Raw genomic sequence first — 26321 nt, forward strand, 5'->3', positions numbered from 1 at the left:
ACAGTCCCTCTCCCAGATAAGACTGCATTCAATAGGCAATAGGAGCTGTGTGGGCACAGATGAGAAAACACAAGGGTAATGAGCCAAGGCTGCCCAGCACAACCTCTGCTGACCTAGCCACTCTGAAGTCTTTTCTTAAACTTGGTGCAAGAATTGGTTGTTTTCAATCTGTATTAGTACATAAAGCAGACCACCTTGACCTCAGCAGGGTCAAGGTAAGAGACTCTTATCAGTTCAAAGCTTTCACCCAACTCAGAAAGGATTAATGAGTCATTGTGTATTTAACATTATATGTGCAAGCATATTAGTTGGAAGTATCTTTACTAAAATGTATCAAAAGATAGGCAAACAAGATTTTACTAGCCAAGCTCAATCACATGCTGTCCCAAGCAATTTTCAGATGTCTTCAGCAAGGTAATTCTCATTTTTGTCTCCCTTATTTGTGAATTCTTGAAACTTTGAAAATAAAACACATTTGGTTTCTGACTCATTTGCACCAACCACTACATGACAAGAAGCTGGCAATTATTGAGCTGCTGAGGAGTTTTAGAAATACGAACTATACATCATAAATGAAAACTTCATTACAAAAAAAAAATCAGGGTAAACCTTGCTTGGAGTTTTTTTCCTTAATCTTCAGAATTCTGACTGCTATCACCTTGCTTGGGAGCAGTTACCAGCATGGAGCAGTCTCTTGTTAATAAAAGCAAAGCCTTGTTGTTTGTTTGTTTTTTAAACTTTTCATTCCTCAGTGTTTCACACCAGTACTCTAACTTCAACCATATGAGAACCTTCTACTCTTGGACAAATGAAAAAGGAAAATACAAGGAAAAGGATCAGAAAGTAGCCAAGGGATGTTGTTTGTATTAGAGACCAAAAAGAAAAGTCTTAAAGTCCTGTGGTAAGAGATAGCAATAGAAGGGAGGGAAACTTGGGAGGCATGACAAGGCAGGAAACATAGAATAAAGGGGGGGGGGGGGAAAAGTAAACTTCCACCACTCACACCAGCCCTCATGACCATTTAATCCCTGGAGCCAAGAACACAAGAGACAGCATCTGAAAGGAGAAGGAGGGCTTATTTAACAATTTGCTACGTTAACAGGCTAACAAGAGACATAAGATTACGCTTGCTACCTGCAAGGTTCAGGTCACAGACGGAGAGTTTGCTTCTAAATCCTACCTCCTGCTTGGGAGGATTAAAGCTGCTTCCTATGAAGACCAAAAATCTTAAATAAGCAAAAGCAGTGCACTCTCTCAAAGTCAGATTAAAAAAATACATAAATCCCTTAAGGCTTTTCAAGTTAACTCCTTGGTTTGTCAGAAGACACATCTGTTGTGCTACACAGGCTGTCAACAAACACTGCTGCAAGTGCATGGGTGTCATTTATTACTTTATTTCCATTTTATAGGCTATATTCATTTCAGCCTTGCTTACCTCAGTTATTAGGTTTGCATTAGTGCTTGTGCTGCTATCATTACAGCTGAATCAGCACTTCATGATGAAGTGAAGCAAACACTTCCTACCAGGTGAGGTGGTACTGTCCCTCCAAATCAAGCTGTGTCCTCCCATGCCTTACGATTATGGATATATCTGAAGGACCATGAAGTCTGTCCAATTCCCTCCCACACAGGTAAAGATTTCCAAGCCTGTACATTTCTAACAACACAAAAAAACTCAGTCCCAACCTTCTACCAAAAAAAGCAGCAGGATATAACCAGTGGTTCCCTTCAAAGATGTAAGCAAAAGCTCAGGAGGAGGAAGCATCAGCAAAACAATCACAGCCCCCAGCTATAGGAAATGAAGTGCTACATTTTAGGAATGGTTTGGTTTTTTTTGTTATTTTAACCCCTGTAATAACACCTAACCAGTTGTATGCTTCAGGGCTACGTTTTGTTACTTGGGGCATGTGTATATGTGTCTTTTAAAGACAGTTGTATACAACAGGGAATTGCTAGTGGTAAGGTTTCACACGTACTAGCTACAAAAAGCAATGCAGGTCCACAGCTTCAACTACCAGCAAAAAGTACACAGCCAAGAAAAAAAAAAAAAAAAAGATCTTTAGATCTCACACTGAAGGTTCATAACCTACTCAACATACAAGTCTTTGGTAGTGTTTACAGTTTAAGCACCTTCAAGTGACAGTCAGAAACCCACAGTATCTGGACGCATGGAGTTTTATTAAAAATTAAGAGATCAAAAGCAAGAGCAAAGTATGATGATGCCCAGCATCTTACTCAGATAGTATCATTGTCCAGGAGCCAGCAAACACTGGTAACCATGATGCCATACCTGAACCATACACCTGTACATACATTACAGTAAAATGTTGTATTTCAGTGAATGTATACAACTACAAAACAAAAAAGCAGAGAATAGAAAAAAACAAGTACATTTAGGGGATGTCACAAGTCATACACAAGCTGGTGCCAAAATTTCAGACAGAAATACACCCCGGATTTTAATGTCAGAGAGCATATTTTCCTTTGATGCTGCCTATGAGCTTTTGTTCTTCTTAGATCAAGGAAAGGCTTAGGTATTCCTGTCTAAATAGCATGTTTTTTTTAGGAAGTTTTCTTGAGGGAATTTGGATAGGGGAGTTTTGTAGGTTTTTTGTTTTAAAATAAAATCTTAAATATTTTGTTTCCCTTCAATGAAAATCTTTAAAAAACACAGAAAAGCATTCTTAACATTTAGAAAAGAAAAACGTATTAGTTGATTAGGTTGTATAGTCATTAAAGTGTGATGATATTTTCCACTGAGCAAAGAAATGGAACAATGAGATTTTCCTGTTTACATTTCTGGCATAGTAGCAGTTTTCCACATTTTTTTTTTCTTTTAAGTAAATTCTGAACATAAGGAGGCAGCTTACATGAAACAGAAACTGGATTATCTTTCACGATGGTCAATTCTCTGCTTAATGCTTACAAGCGCTGGAGAAAAGGCAGACTTTGTGGTTTCCTTCATTTCAGGACACTGTGATGCACTTGTTCGTGCTCACAGCACACGTGTGCAGGTTTCTTCTGCAAAATTAACAGCAAATCTGTGGCTCTCGACTCCAAGGAAAGAGCTGGGGAAGCCAGGAGAGAATACTGTATTGCAGAATACAAAAGTTAGGTGCTCACAAAAGCACCAGGCTTGTATGTCTCATTTAAGCAAGGCTGTAAATTTCAATAGTGATGGCTGTGAACATTTCTATACACTTCAAGCATAAAATTATCATTAACCTGGATTTTTTAAGTTTCTAAAAATAAAACCTTCTCACTGAAATTTCCACTGAGTTACCAAATGGATCAGTATGCAAAATATCCACAATATAGTTAAGAAATTATGTTAAGTTACACATCTTAAAATAAAATACAGTGGTAGCTGTTCAGGGTTGTTCCCAGAATATAGCAGTATTTTGAAGCTCTAAGATTTCAATGTATTTCAATTTTAAGAGCCTTACAGTGGTGATAATTTAAGGCATAGTATGATCAAAATGATTTTATTATAGAAATACATTTCTGTAACACAATTAAATATATACTTATTTTGAAGGTCCTCCGTATCATCACAACCTTGAAATATAATCTCCCTCCCCATTAAAATTAAGCTTCCTACTTTACAAATACAGCTCTGTATATTTTAAATTAAAAAAAAAAAAAAAAAGATACTAAAATCTCTAGCCTTTGATGCAAACAATCCTGGCAGTGTGATGGCTACAGTATACAGTGCATGGCCTTGCAAAGGTGGAATGCACCTGAAATGTTTACAAATGCTATGTTGTTAAAATATCTTTCAAAGCTTCATTTCCCTTGATGAAATGAATGCTGATCACAAAAGCATTTGGAAAAAAATGAGTTAGCAGTACTTATTTAATGTAACTACTACTCCTACTCATTATGCATTTTGCCACAATCCCTTCTATGTTCTTAAAGACTTTGAATCTTCTGCCTCTGGACACACAGACCAGAAACCAATTTACAACTGAAGAAAAAAAAAATCACTCCAATTTAATTCTCCCACATTACATTTTGATGAAGCCGAAGTCCTATTCCTTGTTTTAAGGCACTCCCAAGGGGAGTTCTTAGCAAAAGTTTCAGGGCAAAATATAGCCCATTTAAAAGAAAAACATCTTTGACATTTCAATGTAAACTGAACTGTTCACAGCAAAAGACTGTGTGTTGCTGCAGCCAGGAGGATCTGTGGACAGCAGAGCCCACTTATTCAGATGCCAAAGTCTACCTCAGCTTTACAAGTTCACTTATTAATTTTGGGCAACTTGAATTCCTACAGCAATAAACAGGCATCAGAGCACTCATATTTACAGAGGAGCAGCAGCAATAACTTCCTTGTTAATTGCTATATATAGCATTTTAGTTTGTCACTACCTCACCAAGGATTGAAGCAGAGCTCCTGTAAGGGCATGGGGAAGCGTGGCCAACACCAATTCATGGCTGCATCCTATCCATCGCAGAGAGGCCAAACTATCACACCATAACCAGCTGTCATCCTGTACCAGGTCACTCCTGATTAATCAATGTCACCCTTCTTCCAAGTAAATAATTTGTTTGCTCCTAATTGCACTCTAAAAAAGAAAAAGGCACCAGTTTAAAGAAGCATACAATCCACACAGTGTCAGCTTTGAAACTGGCACTGACCTATTTCAGTTCAGTTCTTAAAAGAAAAAAAAAAGCAAACTTCTAAAATCCTCTTAAAAATATACAGTTGCACCTAGGTAACAGATTTACAAGCAAACTTGTGAAGCAGAGTTTATCACAAAATAAAGAGTCTGATGTTGACAGTTACCAAGTGTTCAGTGCTTCCTATTGTGGCCAACAGGAGCTATGAAGCCTCAGTAACCTTCAGGGTATAACCAAAGTGATATAAATAATAAAAGTCCCTGAAAACAGGACAGAAGAGAGGAGGGGAAAAAGAGGGCAAGGAGAAAGCAAACAATTCTTCAACCTTCACAACATTACTATGAATGTATGACTACATAAAGAAATATTGCTGCAAATGGGGTTCAAAGAACTCCACTTGTACTGAACACTGCTGATTTCTTACTACAGTCGTAACAGATAGGAAACCTGATATTCTGCATATTCTATATAGAGACTTTGGTTTTAGTGGATACTTTAAGGTACATATGGCCATCAAAACATTTTGGAAGGGGGCAAAGGAAACAAACTTCTATGAAGAGGGAGCTACAAAGCATTTTATTACTTTCTAAATATTTTTAATTAAAACTATTAAACTTTAGTTAAATTATGATGTCTAAAAAGACGATGTTATTTCTTGTATAGTACTCAGTCACATCTGGTGCCTGCCCCAGGTTCCAACAGAGCGCTGATTTCAGTAAGACCACTTGAAAAGCAAAGAAACACAAATTCCCTGAATGTAAAGTGAATAAAAACACAGAAGAAATAAGAGGATGGAGATGCCTCCAACCTGCAATGGCACATTCTAGCTCTCCTAGCCCCTGACATCACATACTGGCCTACTTCTGCCCCACTGGAGTTTCAGGAATAGCAACAAAGACAGAAACCTGTCCCATTTAGTCCTGCATTGTACTCCCTGGGGATTAAAGCACACTGATTTTTGACAGGCAAAGTTGAGAGCACTGACCACCTAAAATCAAAGTGCACTGTCATATAAACAATGAAGTTACGAAGTTTACAGGGCCAAAACAAAAGACTTTATTAGCAAACAAGTAAAGATTCATCATCACTTGTATTGACTTCAGAGAGGGGGGTAGAGGACTCTAACATTGGCACTTCCACAGAATGGCAACAAGCCGCATGAATACCCAAAGGCTCCTCCCGATGAGAATTAGGGCAACACCGGTTTTGTCCTTCCACTTGGATATGAACATTCACAGGGCTGTCTGAATAAGCAGACTCCCACTTTTTTAAGGGTAACCTACATGGCTCTTCACTCAATGGTTGACTTCTACTTAAATTACTGCCCTCTGGGACAGTCCTCCTGGATGCTGACCCGCCATGGATCGTTTCTGTAACACTTTCAGACAAAGGATCTCTGAAAGCCTTTCCTGAATCCACTTTACTGGGCTGCTTAAGCTCACTGCCAGAGGTCTCAGCACCTAAAGATTTATCAGCGTGTCCAGTCTCAGGCTCTGTGTGTACAGCTGTGCAAGTATTAGGTAAGACATTTGAAGGTGATGGCTCTGTGATTTCAGTCTCTGGCTGCAAGCTGCTACATCCAGCTTCTTGTAGGCCCCTGGCATGGCCATGGGCATCTGCCTGTAAATTAGGTCCCTCGGGTGAAGGTGGAGGACTCCTGGTAGTCCCTTCAGCATGGTTAATGATTCCATCACCCAGTGTAGTCTGTGAAGTGCGGGCAGGTGTCAGGAGTGGGATCTGTCCTCTCACCCGAGGTCTGTGGAAGAGTCTGTTCCAGAGTCGGCCAAGGCGCCGCCGAGACGAGCTTCGTCTTGATGAGTGACGTCTCATCTGTCTCCTCATGGCTGTTCGGATGTTCTGCAGCACAGAGGCCTGTAACAAACAGAAACTGATTTCACACATACTCAGAAGACTTCTCCTAAAGCTTATTCACTAATATCTCCTTCTCACCAGAATTCTCAGGCTTGACCCACATGCATCCTGGTTAATTTTACATTTTAAATGAACCATTAACAGTGCTCTGCCTCTACCAAAACACTCTTCCTTAAAGAGTGTCCATAACGAGTTTAATCTTTACTTGTTTGCCTCAGCAAGATGCTCCACACCTGCTATCAGATCACCACCAAAGAACCAGACTACAGCCACCAAGTCCTCTGTCATCAGCAATAAGCAGAGGATTCTCAAAACCTGATGACAACAACAGAGAAGAGAGACTAACTCAAATACTTCTACAACTTAGCAACAAACTACAGGTACACTAGGAACTGTACTATCTAGGAACTGAATCACAGTGGGTTACTTTTGACAAGGCGAAGAAGATTCTTGAGAAATCAGCAGTGAAATATAACGTAATGGTTTCCCAGTTTAATGTATTTCTAAGTGAAAAATAAGTGCAGAATTTCTCCAAAATACTGCTAGAGACCTACTTTCTTAACACTTCAGACAGTTTTACATTTTTAGCATGGAAAGCCTTTTCTTCTGTTGACTTTCTGACCTCCGTCTCTGGTTCATTCTTGATATACAGCAAAACATCATGTCCTTATCTCACTGCTGTTCCCTAGCAAACACATTTAATGTGTTCAAAACTACCCACAGCACCAAGATATAGAACCATGATTCTTCACCTCAAGTAAAACACACATTTTTGTAAGAGCACTTCCATATAACGAGCATAGCTTCATTCCCATTCAAAGAAAACACTTGCAGATCAATTCTGTCTAATTTATAGTAGTTTGGCTACTGCTAAATTATTTGGTACTCATGTCTCCATACTTGTGATGCATTGTACACGGGGAAGTCTTCAACTGGGGGGATGAGCCCTTGTGCAATCAGCTGCCCATAGGAAGGTGGAGCTTCTCGCCGCACAAACTCTGCTTCAAGTCGTGTCATCTGTGTCTCAAATGCTCTGGAAATGAAAACACAACGGGGAAAAAGAAAGAAGAGCAGTCAGTTTGTCCTGCCTCCCCTCACGTTAATGCACAGAAACAGCGCAGAGGGCTTCACAATAGCAGCTAAAAGGCAAACCTTTATCTGGGTTCTGTGACAATCTTATCAGGATGATAAAATAAACAAAAGGAATAGTGTTAACACTTTGGTACAGTCCCGGTTTGAAGTCTGTGGTAACTGAAGGTTTTCCATATTGGAAAACATACACCAGTAAAAGAGTTAACTTGTTCACTTACTCCAATAAAAGAGTTAACTTGTTCAGCGGGGACCCAAAGGTTATTTTTGGAAAATACAACATTTAGCACTGGAACAAGCACACAGAATGGGCAGGCCTGCAGCTGCAGACCTGTCGCTGTCCTGCCAGAACTGAGGTCCAGAGGTTCCCAACATAGCATGGTGGCTTTTTCCAGCTCCTTCATCAGCCACATTTGATCAGGAGAGAACAAAAAGCACACTGTGCTGAAAACACTGATGTTGTCAGGAGCATGGCACAAAGCTGGTGCATGTGATGAGAGGCAGGCATCAGAAAGCCCCTTACGACTTTCTCCCGAAGGGCAAAACCACAGTTGCACAAACATACAAAACACGGGCACAGGCAGGGGAAGGAAATTTCTCAGAACAGTTTTGATTTGTCTTAGATTCAGGTTCTGCCAGGCTGCACTATGAACACAGATTTCCCATAGATGACAAAAGAGCTGATATTCCCCTACTTCTGAAAATCTTGACTATTCTTCTCTAAGCCTAATATGGTGACTACTACTTAATTGTCATCAATTTCTCAGATTTTCCAAATTCTCTGGTTAACAATTGACTTTCTTTCTTTGAAAGTAAAAAACAAACAAACAAACAAAAAAACTCAGCTATTAAAGCATCATAAAAACAAGATGCTTACCTGTATTCCCTGGTCCTCAGAGAGTATAATTTAAATGCACAACCCAGTGCTATCACCAGCAGCAGGCCACAAACCAGACTCCCGATCAGAGCAGCTGTGATGACCTTCCTGGGAACTATCACCAGGCAGTTATGTTCGTCACTTCCATCCTGGCAGTCTTCTTGGCCGTCACAGCGCCAAGTCTCAAAGATGCACAGATTTGTACCACAATGGAAGTTTCCTGGCTGGCAAGAAAAGCAGTTTTTTTCATCTGAGCCATCTGGGCAGTTCTTTTGGTTATTACAGCGGTCAAGTATTGAGTAGCAAAGCCCACTGTTTCCTTCACATGGGTACTCATTCTTCTGGCAAGCTGGACAGTTCTCCTCATCTTTGCCATTTGGACAGTGCCACCAGCCATCACAATGCTGCTTGTCCGTGAAACACTCCTCATCACTTCCACAGGGGTGTTCCCAAGGGAGGCAATAGCCTTTCACCTGATAGGTTGCATTGAACCCGTGACCAGTGCTCTTGGAGCGGGCATGATACGAGACAGTGAGCTGGCCCTTTGATGACTCCACGCTCACCGAATGTCTGTTGTTGTGATACGAAAATGTTTGCAATAATTTATCACCTCTCTCTCCAATGCCATCATACACCTTTACGTAGTCATTGTAGCCTAACTGTAAGTCAAACTGCAACAAAACATGCCGATTATCTTGTGTGTCCACGTACCATGTGCAACGAAGGTCTGACCTGCTGTGATCAGCACGGAATAAGTCTGGGGAAGCAAAAGATCCATAAAAATTACCCAGCCTTTTGCCACAGGAAAGATCAGGACAATTGTCTTCATCTGAACCATCACTGCAGTCCTTAACGGAATTACACCTCAGCTCATTCATCAAGCACTTGGTGGAGTGGGCTACGCTGCACTGGAATGTTCCTGAGGGACAGATGCTGGACGGAGGCTCTGTCGGAGGGACAGTGCAGTTCCTCTCATCTGAGTTATCCCCGCACTCATCCATGGAATTACACTTCCAAGTACTGGGAATACACTTTCCGTTTGCGCAGTGGAATTCATCTGACTGGCACACAGCCTGACCGATCTTTCCTGTGAAAGAAGACAAGGAAAAAAAAGTCAGTATCGAAACTTTTGGTATCATCTGATGTCACTTTTTAAAATCTACACCCGTGTGTCACAAATCAGTTGGTCAGGTCAGCAGCTTTTAACAGCATTCCTGAAGTCTAAGTGGAAAAATTAATGTTTCCTTGCTAACAGTCATCAAGATTGGCACGCAAATCTTGTTAACAAAAAACACTACTGTCTTCAAATTTTACCAGAGGGAGCACAAGTGAAGCCAACAAAACTGTAAGGTTTTACCTCTAATATAAGAAAGGCGAAATCCCTGAGCCTGTCCTGAGCTTGATGCATCTGAGTGAAAAAATATCCAAACATGATCCCTTGCAGAGATGAATGATGGAGGGATGGAAGATCCACACACTTTGTACTCCTCTCTCTTGGAAGATGGGCCAATCATCAGCCAGTCTACTGCACATTTCTGAGAGTCTTCCAAATCAAAATTCTTAAAACTGTTGGGAACAAAAGAAAACAAGTAACAAAATTTGGAACGACCTAAACAGAGAAAAAAAAAAAAAACAGACAGTAGCAATTGAGTTTCTGCACCAAGCTGACATAAAGAAATCACATTCAAACATAATGAAACACCTACAACATCTTGAGTACCTATAAACATAGCACTCAAATTCCCCCAGTTTGGAAAAGCACCCATCTCAATGGCATAAGCAGCATGCCATGTGGCTCCAAAAGCTGAAAGGATGAATCCTCTTCCACTCAGAGCCCTTAAACAAAACTGCTTCCTAAAACACCAATCCAAGTAAAAGCAGAAGTCCAAAATACATTGTATGGAAGGCAGACTAAATCATTTCATTTTTTTCTGACCTTAAAATCTATTAAACAATGGAATGAAATGGGAAACTACTGTCTTGGAAAAAGAGCAATAGGGAGCAGTACAAAGAACCCTAAGGGGACAAAGAAGTGAGTCAAAAATCAATTTTCCAAGCTGTGGTTAAGCAGGGAGAAGACAAGAAGAGATGAGGACAGCAAGCAGCGCAGATGGAACAAAGTCTCTCTAACACTACCATTATTTACAATTATTTCAGACAAAAATACTCCCTTTCTGGGAATGCAAATGCAGAGGGATTGAGCCTATAACCTTTCAGAGTCAAGCATCCACCTCTTCTGCTTACCCAAGCCCAATGGCTAATCAATAGCAGCTTACCTAGGGCAACAAGGTGCCCAACTGTTTGCAGAACACCGAACACAAACAAATAATGCTCCCTAACCTGTAGCTCAGGAACCACATGGGCTATTTGTTCAGTCTGATGGAACAGATTACATTTGCATTCAGTAATCTGCAATGGCAATAGCTTTGCACAGAGAAGCACAGCTCATTATGAAAGGGCAAACTGTTCAGGACACTTAGAAATGTATTTTGTTCCTTTCGCCTAACTCAGCTACACACAATTAACTTAGTAGAAGTCTGTGCATACTTGGTACAAACACCTGGACAGAAAATCAGAAAGACTGAAAAGCTACTATGAAATAGGGATCTTCTTCCACAAAGGATTTCTCACAAACATAGAAGAGGAATTATTTGAAAAAGATAAACAGAAGATAATTTTCTGTTATCATGGGGTATGTACAAAACGCTGTATATGCCTCCCAGATCTTGCTCTTTGATGGTGAACGGGAAAGAACAGCAACTGTGTGATCTAGGCAGTTCATTAATTCATTTAAGCAGGAGTTCCAGCCTACACACACCTGAAGGTTCTGCCAAAACATACCAACTTGAAAACTGCACAAAGAAAAGTTATCAGGATTAGAACGCCAAGTAAGAGAGCCCTGAAAGTGTTAAATTAAAAGATGTCCAACAACTTGTCAGACACAAATCTGTCCTTCCTCTTTGCTAACTCTTTTTCTTCCATCATGCTCTATGTACGTTCCCAACTTGGAAGAAATATTGCTTATAGCAAAGTAGTAAGTACTGTGGCAATCTCATCAAGCTTTTGAAATCAGCAGATTTTGCAAGGAAGTTTTAGATGACAACAGTCAGAATAAAAGGATTGAATTATTCAACCACGTAAAGGTAAACTAAAGAACAACTCTGTCCCAGGCGTTCTGTAAAAGCTTCTTAATGACCAAGTGTACAAACTGGCACCACAGCATGAAAAGGAATTATACAAAGCAGCTGTGAAACTACTGCTTTACACTTCAAGTCTTTTGCAAGAGATTTGAGACAGCATTAATGAGCTACCACAGTGGTTTCATTTTCTTTAACTTATTTTGTTATCAAGAAGGGTTTCTATCATTCACTTGGAGAACTATTTGTAGGGTTTTCTTGTCATAAAGACTTTTTTGGCAAGTATTAGAAACATCTATCTTCCCAACAAAATTTGTAAGTAAAGGGAACAGTCAGTCACTCACCAAATCAAGTAATGGAAACTCACAACTGGGTGGGTGGGGGAATAACCAGAAAAACTCATGCTTGTGCAAGACAAATAAGATCATTTACTACATCTTTTGATCTTCTATAGAGATTTCAGATGTACCAGGAACAACCTTACAGAGCTAAACAATTTGTCCTCCTACCCTGCCCAGCTCCCAGCACTCCTGCCAGGTCTCACAGCTCACTCATTTTCACCACTCTGCTGAAAAGAGCTACTTTTACTTTTTGCAGGTAAGTATCCATCAAACCCAGAGGAGAATTTGCCTATATAAGAAGTTGTTTGCATCTTAAAATGTGGGCCTTTTTCCTAGAACAAAAAGAAAAGGATTAGCACTTATAAGATTCATGATAAGGAAGAAAAAAAAAGTCAGCTACACTGGCATGCCTTGTTCACAATCTCTTTTGCAAATGAGCAATATATCCGGAGAGCTTGTATTTGTAAATAATTAACAATACATCTGTTTGCACCTTGAGAACATCGTATTGTACACTGCTAATAAAGAAGGACAGTTTATTACGAAGGGTGAGGAAGAGGTGAGTACGAAGAATAAACTTTCTAAAGTAAAAGCACAAGCATATAGAGGATAACTGATTTTCCTGAGCATCAGCTGTGGATCTGAGATTCAGAACAGAATCCCAAACTTCTCCATTCTGAAATCCAAGCTTTAGCCACAAAACCACCTGAGTACATAGGTGATGAGGCAGAATATACATGCAAGAAGGTAACATCTTTAACAGCCTCTCTGAAAACACCAACGCAGAGCAATGCATGAGTTACTGAAACAAATGTCTTGGTATTCAAAAAAACGGTGATACAAATTATCCACAAGAATGACTTTTTCCTAAAAGTTTCTAAAAGCACTTTTCTAAGGTGCTTACCTTAAACACAATGGTGCCTAGAAGTTAGAAACACCATTGAATAAACGCAATTTCTCTGAAATATGTTCTAGTTTCGATGTAAAGTTTTATATACGATAGATGCCATAGCAGTTACAAAATTTCTGAGGGCAAAAGCAAAGTCAAAACAATTGTTCTACTTCACACAGACTATAATCAAGAGACTTATTTGAACAAATTGTTCTTTGATTAAGGCATTGTGACTCTATAACAATTTCTCACCAGCGTCCTTTTAAGTTATATTGTTGTCAATGGAAGCCAATTTTGCCCCGTCTAAATTGACGGTGATTTCATGCAAGTCCAAAAACATAATATATTTGAATGAGCCATCAACCAACCTCCCAAGAAAAAACACTCCTTTATGACAAAATATGAAACAACATGTATACAAATGAGTGCATGTAGAAATATAGCAAATTGGTTTTCACTTTATAACCCATTTGCAACAAGGTTTTGTGTCAGAAGTTTCTCCTATATTAATCTGACATTAAATAGCTCACTGATTTATTTTACCTATGAGTTCTGAATCATGCATTCAACCTCTGCTACTCCACTTCTTTCATCATCTGTAATTAGATCTAGTGCTGCTGTTACAGTCTCCTGAAGAATAATTTAATCCTGCTACCCACAAAATAGAGCACGGGAACATTTACTTATTCAGTTGAACTTTCTCAAACTGTAATGCAAATTTTTCTGCCAAAAGGATCAGCCCAGCAGTTGAATGATTGATGGTGTAGAGTAGAAGTAAGGGAGAAAATCTCTTCTGTACCTAATTCCTTTAAAAAAAAAAAAAAAAAATTGTATACAGAAGTACAAGAATAGTCCATTAAACATTGGGATTATTCAAACCCTGAGTATCAGAACAACTCAATGTGAACTGACAAATAGCACAATCTGCTTTTACAGAGTGGCAGAAATAGGTAAAATCATCTCATTTCTCTTTCAGTGGTATGTTACTGAAAAAAGGTTACCTCCCACACTGAGCAGGACTCCAGGAACTTACAGTGAATTACAGGACCGGTTGCATATCAGATCTGACCTACAAATATACTCAAATGCAGCAACAGTAGCCTACAATTATATTTTCATATTAACTGTCAAGTATTTGTACATTTCTGGAAAGAATTTCACTAAACCAACTTATCATAAATAGTCGTTTATGCTCTGTAAGAAAGAAAAAAAGCACGTCACCTGCCAAACTAATGCTACACAAAGCTACGCTTTTTTTGCTACACTAAAAGGAGCAATAGCAGCTAGAAAAAGGAAAGTACTTCTATAAATAATGCAAGGCATTTCCTACAACTCTTAGTAATTTAAGCATGAGCAACTACAGATTAAAGCTGGGAAAAAAGTACTCTTAACTGTAAAAAGACACACATGGGATGACCATAAATATGAACAAAAAACTGTAAACTGCTGAAGGCTCAGCAGATGTAAAATCTGAATGAAAGTAGAAACAAGAAAGAAGTCCGATTTGGCCCTCTGAACTCATTAAAAAATTGGAGAATAAATATTATGGGTAGATCAGTAGAGCACAGTCCCAAAATAAAACAGACTGGCCAATTAAGCAAGAAAAGTTACTTCTATTTGCCAACCTCTCACAGCAAGTGCAGACTGTGAACAACTGATGACTTAATTGGCTCATTAAAAACTTCTGCTTAACCACTGAAGCACAAGGCCCTGGAAGTCAGGAAAGCTCTATTCTGCTCCCCACTCCCAAGCACCAATCGTGTAACCTCGGGCAGGAGACACGGGCTGTTTTTCTTCAAAAAGCTGAGCCCATGCAACTTAATTAAATACATGGCTGTCATGAGTTTTTCCCACTAATGTCAAACTCTGAAACACTGTGGGTTCAGTAAGTAAAATACAAAGCAGTCCCTTGAATTCATCGCATAAATACAGACCATCAAGCCTTTACAAGTACAGGCCCTGGTATTACTCAGAATCTGAAGCTCAGATGGTATTTTTTCCAAAGCCAACGATGCAAATCACTGAATTGAAAGCAGCAAAGGTGATCTCCCCCCTCAATTACTAAGAAACAGCTTGAGTGGGTCACTAAGTAGATCACCTCTCATTACTCTTACCCTGAATTCTGAACATGGAGCACATTTTACTCTCAGTCCCATAAATTTCTATAATAAAAAGCAATTCACTTATACTGTGCCCACATCTGTGCTAATTGCAAGAATCAAATGCTAAACAAAAACAATCCTTTTCTCAGATGTGAGGAAACGTACACATATAAAGCCTGTAAAGGACGGTCCGAAAAGGTAGTTATTGCACATGGTATCTTTGTCTCATCTTACATGATTTTATGTAGTCCCCTGTGAAAATAAGACCTAAAACTAGAGAAAATTAGATAAAAATTGAGTCGTTTCCAAAACAGTAGCTAGTAGACTGTTTACCTGAATATAAAGTGACACAATATAATGCTAAAAATAGTAGCTACACGCTAATTCTCTGATCTCTACAGCATGATTCCATCAAACACACACACTTGGAAGAAAGTAGGGAAACGTGCAGAATTAACAGAGATAAAAACAAGAGAAAATATATTTCCTGTTCCTGTGAAGACTCTCCCAAGGATTCAAAAAAAGTAAACTATAAAGCAAAACAGTAAGCATGGAAATGTGAGGATATGAAGAAAATCAATACAAACATGAAAGGCAGATATTAACTAAGCTTCTAAAGGACACATGTCCGCAGATGACAGCATCTTACATCCACATCTAGATCTGGGTACTGTTCTATTAAAAGCTGCTGAATAACAGGTTTATAAAAAATGACCACTGACTGCAAATGTTTTAGAAATCACAACTACTTTCAGCTGCAATTTTATCTCTTAGTGACTCCTGCTGTATCCCAAATATGCTGCTTATATAACATTGCTGTCTTACCGTCAATGAGAATTCAAGATCAAGGGAAATGCATTCAGTATAACACAACACAAAAGGCGGTAGCTTGCTTTTTTTGCTTTTTTATTATTTTTAAACAACCTGTCAAAATGCAGATCTTATCACATGAAATGTGTTTGGTTTTCCTAGGAAAATTAGAAAAGCTACTCTTTTATGCTCCTATCAGCACACTGCTATGACAAGAAGCATAGCATTCCCCAAGAGGAAAAAAATACTTGCATTTGAACCCTGTTTCCCAGTTTGCCTGTATCATGCTAGCTTAGGGAAGTCAGCTCCTGCTTTTACGTCCTTGGCGTTATGAGGGCTATATCCTTCTAAAGAAATCCTCAGATGCTCTAACGTTTTGCATTTCATATACTGGAGTGAGTCATTCCAAGTACATTTATAGTCAGAAACGTAGCACTACAACACGTCTGCTACCCACAAGGCAAACTACTCCCTAGGATGTAAACACATAGCTCCCATTGTTTGCTTGTGCATATGAGGGCAGGATATGGCTGTGTATCCACTGACAGAAAACAAACCCATTAAAAAGAAATCTTTCAAAACTATATTGCTTTTGCACACATTCAAACTGTGTATGCTTTATTACCAGTTTCCTCATCTTGCTTTCCTTCAATTTTTTTAGCTTCTACCACATCCACACTTGCAGAAGAGAATCCTAATTCTAACTGGGAGCTATGAGACGTTGTCATAGCATAAAATGCAGTACTATTCTCCAGAGCCAAGTCCTGTGTCTCATTTGTATGCTTCCTCAGAGCTTCCAACAATCTCTGCTTTGAAACAAATTCCCCAAGTCCAATACAATTTAATGGGGTTTAAAAGCGTGTTTCTATTTATGGATCTCAAATGCTGGCAGGTATCTACTTCCTTACTTTTGATGAGTAGTTCCTATTTTGAACTACGGATGGTGGAGCCCTCCTATTATTCCATCTGTGGCAGATTTGTTTTTAATTGCTGAGCATCTGCAGTTGAAGAGGTTTGCAGTCCTTTTAAGCAGCTGAGCAAAGAATGAGCAGATGGTGTCAAATACAACAGTACTAAAAAAAAATCAAACAAAAAACCTTTCCTAGTTTTGTTTTTTTTTTTTTTTTTTTTAATAAGCCATTCTTGGTTTGAGAAGGATACTACAATTAGCCCAATGAAACTAAACAAATTCACACTATGCTTATATTATAGCCTAAAAATTCTTAACAAACCATTTGTAACACATTCTAATCTTTTCTGAGCAGCATTTTTATAGAAAGGGCTGAAATTGTGCCACCAATGTTAACTATTATTTAATTCTGTTGGAAATAAATATTAAGCAAAAAAGCATGTGTCTTCTGATTAACAAGTAACAATAAGTAATGATTATTTTCATCTGACAATTAAATACAGTGGCATTTCAAGACATTACAAAAAAGGCCATTTTTTGCTCTAAGAACCTTAAATATCCCAAGGAACTAAGATTCTTAATACCACACCCCGCTGAGGCTGCTCCAGATTTCATAGCCTTCACCTATTCCTATTTATAGGCAATGAAGAGAAAGCTGACTACTTAATGTGAGTAAATATATCACTGTTTCCCATCTCCTCATCTATCAGAGGTGGATGAAATCTCACACAGGTATTGTGCAGATAAATAAATTAGAAGACTACGAATGACTTGCATATATAATAATGGATGTCAGGAGTAACCTACAGAAACAAGATAGTGGAGCATTTCTGAAATGGAGGTGCTCAACGTACAACCATGCTCCAGTGTGATCAAGTACAGCTTCCATCCTTCAAGCATTCAGTAGCTCTGACAAACACTCTGATATTGGTGTATCAGATAAGAACTCACGCTGTTTCATTTCAGCAAAGCAATCTGTTATCCATACAGAATATCACAAAACATACCTGATTGTTATCATGTCTCCTCGATCTCCTTGAATGTACCAGCTGCAGTTTACACCTGGAGGATAGTTTAGTGGCCAGGAAGGACTATAAATGACTCCCCGTCTCTCTGTGTGCTGTTCAAGTTCTCCACTGCAAGCAGCTGTTAATAAGGAGGAAAAAATATTATTAATGCTTCACCTAATCAACAACTCCCATTACTACAAGAGCTTTCATCAATTTCTGGGGATTGCAGACAAATGAGAGTCAATAGTTTCATCCTTTTACTACTTTCTTCCCTGCCCCAATTTTTAATTAAGACACCCACTTGAAGCACAGGTAAGCATAACCTGCATTTCAATGCAAGATCAATCAATAACCTTGTGTGAATCTACCAAAGGCTAAAATCAATATTACTGCATGGATCTGCCAAGAGGATGTAACACAGAAATCCTTCTAACCAGCTCCCAAAAGCCTGGGTATGACACTCACCGACTGGAGAAGATCCACAGTCGGTGTAAATACCTAGAAGCTCCTTTTCCTATAGCCTGTTCCTGGCAGCATCATACATTCTCATAGCAGACAGACCCAAAGACTTTGTAATGGTTAAAAAAATCCCCAGCAAAAGAAGAAAAAGTGTAAACTCGACTCTGACGTCAAATGTTTTCATTGAGAATTCCTCAGTACTCTAAATTCTTTCTGAACTCCCACAGATAGCAGAAGTTTTCCAGACAGGGAAAGTAGCAAAAAGGGCTAAATAAAGCTCTATATTTTCAAAGTCCTTTCAGATCTTCCTATGGAAAAGAGCAGACCAATTAAAGCTACATCAAATACTAATAATTTGTAATTAAGCAATTCAAAATGAAAGTGAAATGTTCCAGGGACAAGAGGGAAAGCTCTTCTGCTGGGAAGATGTACTCTCAGTAGACTACAAGCGGGGAAATTCTGTGTAATGCAATAGCTATTCTGAACCTTCTCCAAATATATTTTTAAAACTATTTTTAAATCAAATGACTATCTAGAGCATGACTTGTGGATTGCAGCATAATATTCCAATTTTTGACAAGTTCCATTTCTCACAAATGTAAAAGGTGCCAACAAAGAAAAGGATGCCTACACCTGAAGTTCCCTCAGGCACACACACGTCGTGTTTGAGGACACACAACACAGAGAACACACCACGCCACAAATCAGAGACTCACAGCATTGCTAAAAATTCAGCCACAAACACATCATTTTTGATCCACAGCCAGGACCAGGATCAGCTGCCCTGGAGGGATGGGGTGAAGCTGTGCTGGCAGAGCCGCTCGGCTGCAGTGGAGGCAGGTGCAGGGCTGCCTGCAGAGCGCCCAGCTGGGGATGGGGCCAGGGCCCGGCTGCAGCATCCCCCCTGGTAAAGCCGTGCCTGGCACTATTCTGTTTGTTCACAGTAAGCACTTTTGAAGTGAGAGCCACAGGAATATAAAAAGCATGAGGTGAGTAATCTACCTGAGGCAAAAGATATGAAAAGCCATTATTTTCACCCTCCAAGCAGGGCATTCCACTGAAACATATGTACATAATTCCTCCTAGTTTCAAAGACCACAGAAACTTACAGAATACATAGACAAAAGTAAACAGCTATTTTCCAAACAAATATTTTGCAGTAAAGCACTTACAAAAATACAAGAAAATCTTTATTAGCACATTTCTAAAACCAGAGAGGCTCCACACTAGACACTGACAAAATACAAAGATGCAATTACAGAATTATAAAAGCAAATCTAAGATCCATGGGATTTTTCAACTACCATTCTTGATCTGTTTCATTACACACACCACATCAGCCTACTCAGGCCTTTAAATGTGCTCCTCCAAACACTTGTCACTGCATAAACATATCGTAGCAGCATGCGAGGACCTAGAGCTAGCAACCACATAAAGGAGCTGGAAGACTGCATTTCATAACTGCCAGCTTACCAGAACTTCTCAATGGGAAGGAGAAGGTATGCACAAAGCCAACAGAACAAACACACCACGCAGCACTATATCCAAAGGCTTCCAGCACAGCTTTGCAAATATTTCTGTTCCCCTTGTACCAACCACTGCTCTGGATTAATAGCCTGTGCTGACAGTGTATGCATCAGAGCAGAGAACAAAACCAAGAGCTACACAAAGCTCATTTTAGCTTCTGTCTGAGAAGGTGCCATCGACACACTGGTGACTCCACACAAGCACCTTCACTCACATTCATCACTGCAGTTTAGCAGAGCCTTTATTTCCTAAATACTTGCTCCTTGGCTCTAGAAAAGGCATTTACAAAGACCAACAGTTATTTGACACATCCCAGATTTTCTTAAGGAATGTCACGAGCAGCTTTTTCTTTTGCAGCAATGCACAGTTCCCTAATTCCTAAGCGGTGGATCTGATGCAACATGACAGTTTCTCAGTGAGAAACACTTTTTCTTACTAACTCTGCACATCTGCTACAAACATGGGACATGAAAAGAAGAACAGATAAAGCAAAAAGATTTTCCATTTTAACAGCAGCATTGTAGCTGTGAAAATGTACAGCCATGAGCATGGTGAGGGCTGCACTCACACCACTTCGGGCAGTTCATCCGGCAGTGGTTGTTGTTACTCAATATCTTCTCATGGTTTTACCCTTCCGACACACAAGCATTTCAGACTCACCCTGCACAAAATTAAAAGGACAACTGTTTTGCTCCCACGAAGACTCCTCATTTGAATGGACCACTAACCTTAATTCACACTGCCAAAACATACTCACACTACTTTAAGGATGTGTGCATAGTCCCCTGAACCTACTGGGACAAACCGGGGAGGGGAAACACACAGAGAACTACTATTCTGTCTACGCAAACCTCACTTCATTTGCCATATGCCTTTGACGCCTCTCATTTCCCATCAATGCTCATCACTACAGCATTTGCAATAGATCAATAGATCTCCTTCCTAACAAGTTGTCTCTGCCTCTTTCCTCCTTGTGTGCAGACTGCTGTGTGGTAGACAAGGTGAAGCATTCGCACGCTGCTTTAGAGCAGCTGTTCTTTCACCTACGTAAGTGACAAGTTTATTTTGAAAGAAAAACCTGCACTAAACAAAGCCTTCAGTGCCGGCACGAAAACAGAAAAACCACAAGGGCACATTTTCATACTGTTGGGGTTTCAGTGTCAATGCAAGAGCCTCAATTCCCTTCTCAGTTCCTGGCCACGAAGCTCAGAGAACCACATACCTGCGTGAACTATTGTGTTAGTACGCTGGGCTTCAGCATGACAGTGGGATACCTTAAGGGAACTGAACAAAAGTCTTTTCAAACTGCCAAAACATCTAAAGGAAAAGGGAAGTCTCTAAATAGAAAGGCACTCTCCTGGATTCGGAAGGTCTTATCAGTGGCAATGCACAACAAGAACAGTGACAACTTTTTTGCAACAAATGTTCGTGTCTTTATGCACAAACCTAGAAACAAACTGAAAACCCAGATTACAGAAAGCCCAAAACAGCTCATGTTTTCCACGTTCTGGAGTACTGAAAAAGCATAGTGCAAGAAAATACCAATCCCTGGACACACAAACCAACTCACCAAAATCTTACTGAGGTGGTTTTTAAAAATATATGTATTCTGAAGACAAACAATAATGAATCTTTTATAGATTTAAAAAAAAAAAAAAAAAAAAAAAAACAACCTTTCAATGCCAGAAGAGGTTTGAGTTCAGAGTTTCCGTCAGGCAGACATAAATCTTAATGAGGCTCTTTCTGTAATGATTAAATGGATTTCTTATACTGTAAACAGCAGTAAATTCCCCCTGCTAGTTAAATATGCCACTAATTCTTGCTACTAAAAACTTCCAAGAAAGTTTCCATAACATTACATGAATAACATCGCTCTTATTTTTTGCAAAAGCAACTATAACAGAACAGACGTTCAACTCCACCAGAGGACAGCACAGTTTGTGCTGGGGTTACTAAGCTGAGCAGGAATAAATTTTCAGATGACCCCAGCAGAAAATAAATCCTGCCGTTTTGCACCCTTCTGTGATGGCCCAGGGTCTGCCCCAGTCACAGATGACACAGCCCAACCATCTGCTCCAGGATAAGGGATGGTTTGCACCTGCCACAAGGAACCTTCTCTGAAAAATTAACATTTGGCAACAAACGCCTCCTTGGTAGCTGCCTCAAGGCTGGCAGAAAACACTCCCCAAGTTCTCTGAGTCCTCCCTCAAGGAGTGCTTGTACATGATGCTTAACACAGCCCCCTTCCACCTGTGGACAGAAAGGCCTGAAGGAAGACTCCCCTTCGTTCATCCAGTCTCACAGCCGGCTGCTGCTGGCCCCGGGCCCGGAACCAGCAAAGGCAAAGCCCGAGGGTTCAACTCGCTGGTCTGACAAAACCCGAGCAGGCGCTCCGCTGGTCCTACAGGCTCAGCTGGCTCGCCTTGAGCTCGGGGAGGGGGACGCAGTGGGAGGGCTGCTCCCTTCCAGCGGCAGCAGCGGCTTTAATGGCTGGAAGTCATTGTACAATGCAGCTGAGATGGTGGCTCGGCCCGTGCTCTGCAGAACTCATTACTGCTGCTATTACTAGCTTTCTGAAGAGAAACGTTGCTATGCCTTACTCTAGAGATCAAATCTGTAATAGCTGCTTCGTCAGGGCACGTTTAGGACAGCAAATATCCCTCCCCACTTTTATCAGGACTCCTGAGGAACACCAAGAGGATTCCCAACAGGGTTATCTGCCTTACAGCTGCACCATCCTAACCCGTTATCCTCCACCACACAGGTAAGAGAAGCTGGACATGAATCACATCACACTGTTGCAACCACCTTTTATGATCATTTTTCACCCTGCTCCAGTTACACTGCCAAGAGACAGAGTAACTCAAAGCTGTATCAGGACACGAAAACATGAAGGCTACAGTACTCTAAGGTTTTCCTATACTTAAAAGAATAAAAGGGAAATGTTACAACTCTGTTTCTAGCAAAAGAACAGCATTAGAAAGCATTAGTGCCCACTGAATGAAGTGTTACGGATTTCAGGTTGAGGTAGGATCACCAGCCTAGGTCAGACACTGTGTAATTACTCAAGTTACACTTCATAAACCCATATACCACGCAGCCAAGGGATGCCAAATGCCATGCAAAGCAAAGAACAATTCAGGCAGAATGGACTGGGACACAGGTAACATTCTGGACTTCTTCCAATGAAGGAATGGAAATACAGTGTTGCAAACAATAAATGTCCTATGTGGTGCATCAAGCTCCCCCCAAGCTAAGCCTAAGGAAGTCACCTACTCACAAAATTACTACCCTTTCCCGATTTAAATCTTCTCTCAAACCCCCATGTTGACTGGCATGCTCCAATTCCCACATCAATCAAACCACTGCCTTACAATTATTTTTGTTTTCCCATTTCGTTTCCTCCTATTTCCCATATTTGGCTATTCTGTTTTAATTTAAGTCACAACCTCTTTGGGTATAAAGTACATCTAACAACGTGACTGTGGATTGACAGGCACAAGAGGGCCCTTATCACTAAGATGACCCTGACTGTAATGCACCAGTTATGTCAGCAAGCCCCTGTACTGCTATGGAGAAGAAAATTACACTCAGTGCCATGATTCTGGCTGAATTTCCACTCTGAGATGAGACATTTTTAACATTCTGGTTTTAGCTCCTCAGGGAATGGGCCACTGTCCCCAGCTTGATATTCCCAGGCACGTTTCCTAAACACAGATTTTTCCCTAAACAAATCAGCACGTACTGTGACCTTAGCCTCAAGCTTAAGAGTTTTTTCTAGCATGGTGACACCGATGGAGTCCAATAACCAGTCCAGCAAGACTTCAAAGTTCTGAGCTTCCTAAAATGTCACTGTTACTCTCTCTCAAACAAAGGTCATACTGTTTTGTTTAAAGGCCTCTTAACATGGCAAAGAAACAGTTACAACTTCAAAAGAACAATAAACACAAATAAGAAAAGTATGTCTTACCTAATGAGGTAACAGCACTCTCTATTTTCCCAGTCAAGAAGAGATTCACTGTGTAAAGACAGAAAAATAATGTTATAAAGGTTCCAGTGGCACAGGGTGGCAGTTAGTAGTCAACCATTTCTAAGTGTTTGCTGCAGCGTTAATACAAATATATTGCAGTCTTCCAAAAAGAACGTAGCTTATCTACACTGAAAATTCACATAAATCAACTCCTATCCTTCACTGTGGCTATAAAAAGGCAACACACAATGTTAGTTTAGTACCCGTCAAATATGTTACCAACAGAAACAACTGTCAATCCTCTCTCTTGTCTTCTGTGGAATTGTTTTGGTTTTTTCTTGAATTGGGGAAGACAGAAGAACAATTACACTAAAACATTCATAATCACAGCTAGTTGCTTTACCTGCTTAAATGCTGGAAAATAATTAACGAGCTTGTTACCTTTAAATACATCCCCTCTGAATAAAGCAAAGTTTGTTCCTCTTAGGTAAATGTCACCTTGAAAATAAGCTGAAAAAGCTAATATGATTAACTTGTCTAATCAACAGCAATAAAGTTTTCAAAAAGGTCCACTGGCAAAATCAAAATAGGATAAGGTGGTGCTTACAGCGCACATCTGACTTACAAATTAGTCTCTAAATACTCTTTCCTCTGATGTCTCCTCTCACAATATATATATCATCAGAGCGATCTGATAAGAGGGGCTATTGCCAAATTTTTTTTTTCAGTATTAAGATGTACTTCCATAGAGTTTCCCCATATATTCTTCAAGGCACTTCTCTAATGATTACAGTGCACTTCACTAACTGCTCTCATCGCAGCAGCGTTCCATAATCTATACAGACAGCTTATTAATAACATGACAAACATTAAAGCAAATTAGAAAGGTTTAAAAGGTTACCAAAACTTAATTCACAACATCTCAGCCAGGCACACCCTTTGGCTTTATTTTGCATGTGTTAAGTCCTAAATCCTTCTATAGCTGATCTGTCAGCAAGCATTTAGGAAAAAAAAATCATTAAAAAATGAACAATAGGAGAAACTAGGAACAGAAACTGGCCCTGTTTCCAACAGTCAATGGGAAGCTACTGGCAATTAATACTATTTATGTACCAGAGCAGCATGCCTGAATACAGGCCCCATTGTCTTAGACACTGCCCAAACATCACAAGACAATGAGCCTTGCTCCGACCACCTTCTGGTAGGACTTAAACCAGCACGGGAGAAAGGCAGTACCTAGCGCTCAAGGGCTGGAAGTGGAAAAGCTAAAACCAACCCTCAGCTTGCCACTGCGAGTTGCCCTGGCACAGCTTTCACTCCCTTGTGGACTCGCTCTGTTAGCAAATTCCAGCAGCTGAGATGCCTACAGCACTTGTGCCATGGCTTACACCTGGATGTCCACAATTGTTTCTTTCCAAAGCCAGAGCTCCAAGAGCCCCATGCAGGCAGGGACTTCCCAGGCATGCAGACTGCTGCACACCTCAGCCGAGGCCAGGCCCTACGGAGCAGAGAACAACTGCTCCCAGCACCGCCGTTCACAGAGGAACAACGTTACTGACAAGGGGGCATCACCACAAATGCAAGGGGAGCTCCTTCTAAACAGCTGCAGGATGGAGGAGCTTTTTAGCAGCACACAAGGGAAGGACAGCAGCTGAACAACAGCATGTGTATGCTGTGGCTTGAGAAGAACCAGGCTCAAGCTGCAGATTTGTGCTAATAAGCGTTAACACTATGTTCAAAGGACCTTAATAGCACTGATTTTATTACATAATTAATGCACAGCAACATTTGTTACACGATCATGACAACGTGCTATGTAATTATTTTCTTTGTTTCGCAGCGCCAGCTCGCTCCGGCAGGTCAGCAAGCGCACCTAGGAGCGATCCCCAGCCCTGTCCCGGGTTTCTGCTCCCTGACAAAGCTGCAAGTCCGCACGTGACAGACCTGGGATCGCAGCAGTAACAGCAACACACAGCTTCCTCACGCGGTATTAAAGCGCCGCTACTCCTGTAACCATAGTAATTTAGTCATAAAGGCTGAGAATAAATTAACCAGTGGTTAAGTCGCTAATTTGATTTTATGAAAATTAAAATATTTTGCTCCAAAGAAGGTAAAGGAATACACTCGGCAGAATTGTTAACAGCCAGGACTGAAGGGACTGTGTGAGAGGCATGGGAATGCCAGGGGCTGTTAGTGGCACCCTGCAGCCTTTCCACATTTCCTACCCGAACCTCCACCAAGGTAACAGAACACGAGCTCCCAAGCAGAGGCTCCCTCACAAGCCTGACGAAGGCCGCCACTGCCCTTTAAATGGAAATAAGCAGCATGAAGACAAGGGCCTGACAGAGCGGAACCAGATGACTCAGAGCCATGGTACTTTCTTCTGAGCACCGTTAAACAAGCAGCTCTGGTTTACCACCAGCAAGACAGAGTTACAGGCAGCACTGCACACCAGGCCTGGCACATGACTAAAAAAAGACACCCCTCAGAAACGCTCTTTCACCTATGCAAATACAAAACATCTACTGGCTGTCACTGCAAGTTTCCTTCCATTTTCAAGTTCCTTTACACTAAGGAGCCAGCAGTCAAGAATAGTTCTTCAGAATAAAGGTCTTTCACATCAGGTACTTTCCCCAACATCTGCTTTCCTCACTCTCGGTCTCACTCAAGACCATCTACTCAAACTGCACGAGCACTGTAAC

At 40.4% G+C, this 26321-nt stretch overlaps 1 protein-coding gene across 5 annotated transcripts in view; it reads right to left on the reverse strand.

Moving 5' to 3' along the window:
* Positions 1-3469: 3469 nt before the first annotated feature.
* LRP3 (LDL receptor related protein 3) overlaps positions 3470-26321 on the reverse strand; it is a 49109-nt gene continuing 26257 nt past the window's right edge. For 4 of the 5 annotated variants that reach the window (XM_068693587.1, XM_068693585.1, XM_068693588.1 and 1 more), the window contains 6 exons: positions 23620-23667; positions 17661-17799; positions 9819-10027; positions 8462-9548; positions 7396-7528; positions 3470-6495 (listed from right to left, as the gene is read on the reverse strand). In XM_068693587.1, the coding sequence (XP_068549688.1) occupies positions 5683-6495; positions 7396-7528; positions 8462-9548; positions 9819-10027; positions 17661-17799; positions 23620-23667 (2429 nt within the window). In that variant the 3' untranslated portion in view covers positions 3470-5682. Of the gene's footprint in view, positions 6496-7395; positions 7529-8461; positions 9549-9818; positions 10028-17660; positions 17800-18128; positions 18260-23619; positions 23668-26321 lie in introns of those variants that run through there. The other variant, XM_068693589.1, reaches the window with a different exon arrangement.

Source organism: Anas acuta, chromosome 10, assembly GCF_963932015.1.
Source record: "Anas acuta chromosome 10, bAnaAcu1.1, whole genome shotgun sequence".
Classification (NCBI taxonomy): Eukaryota; Metazoa; Chordata; class Aves; order Anseriformes; family Anatidae; genus Anas; species Anas acuta.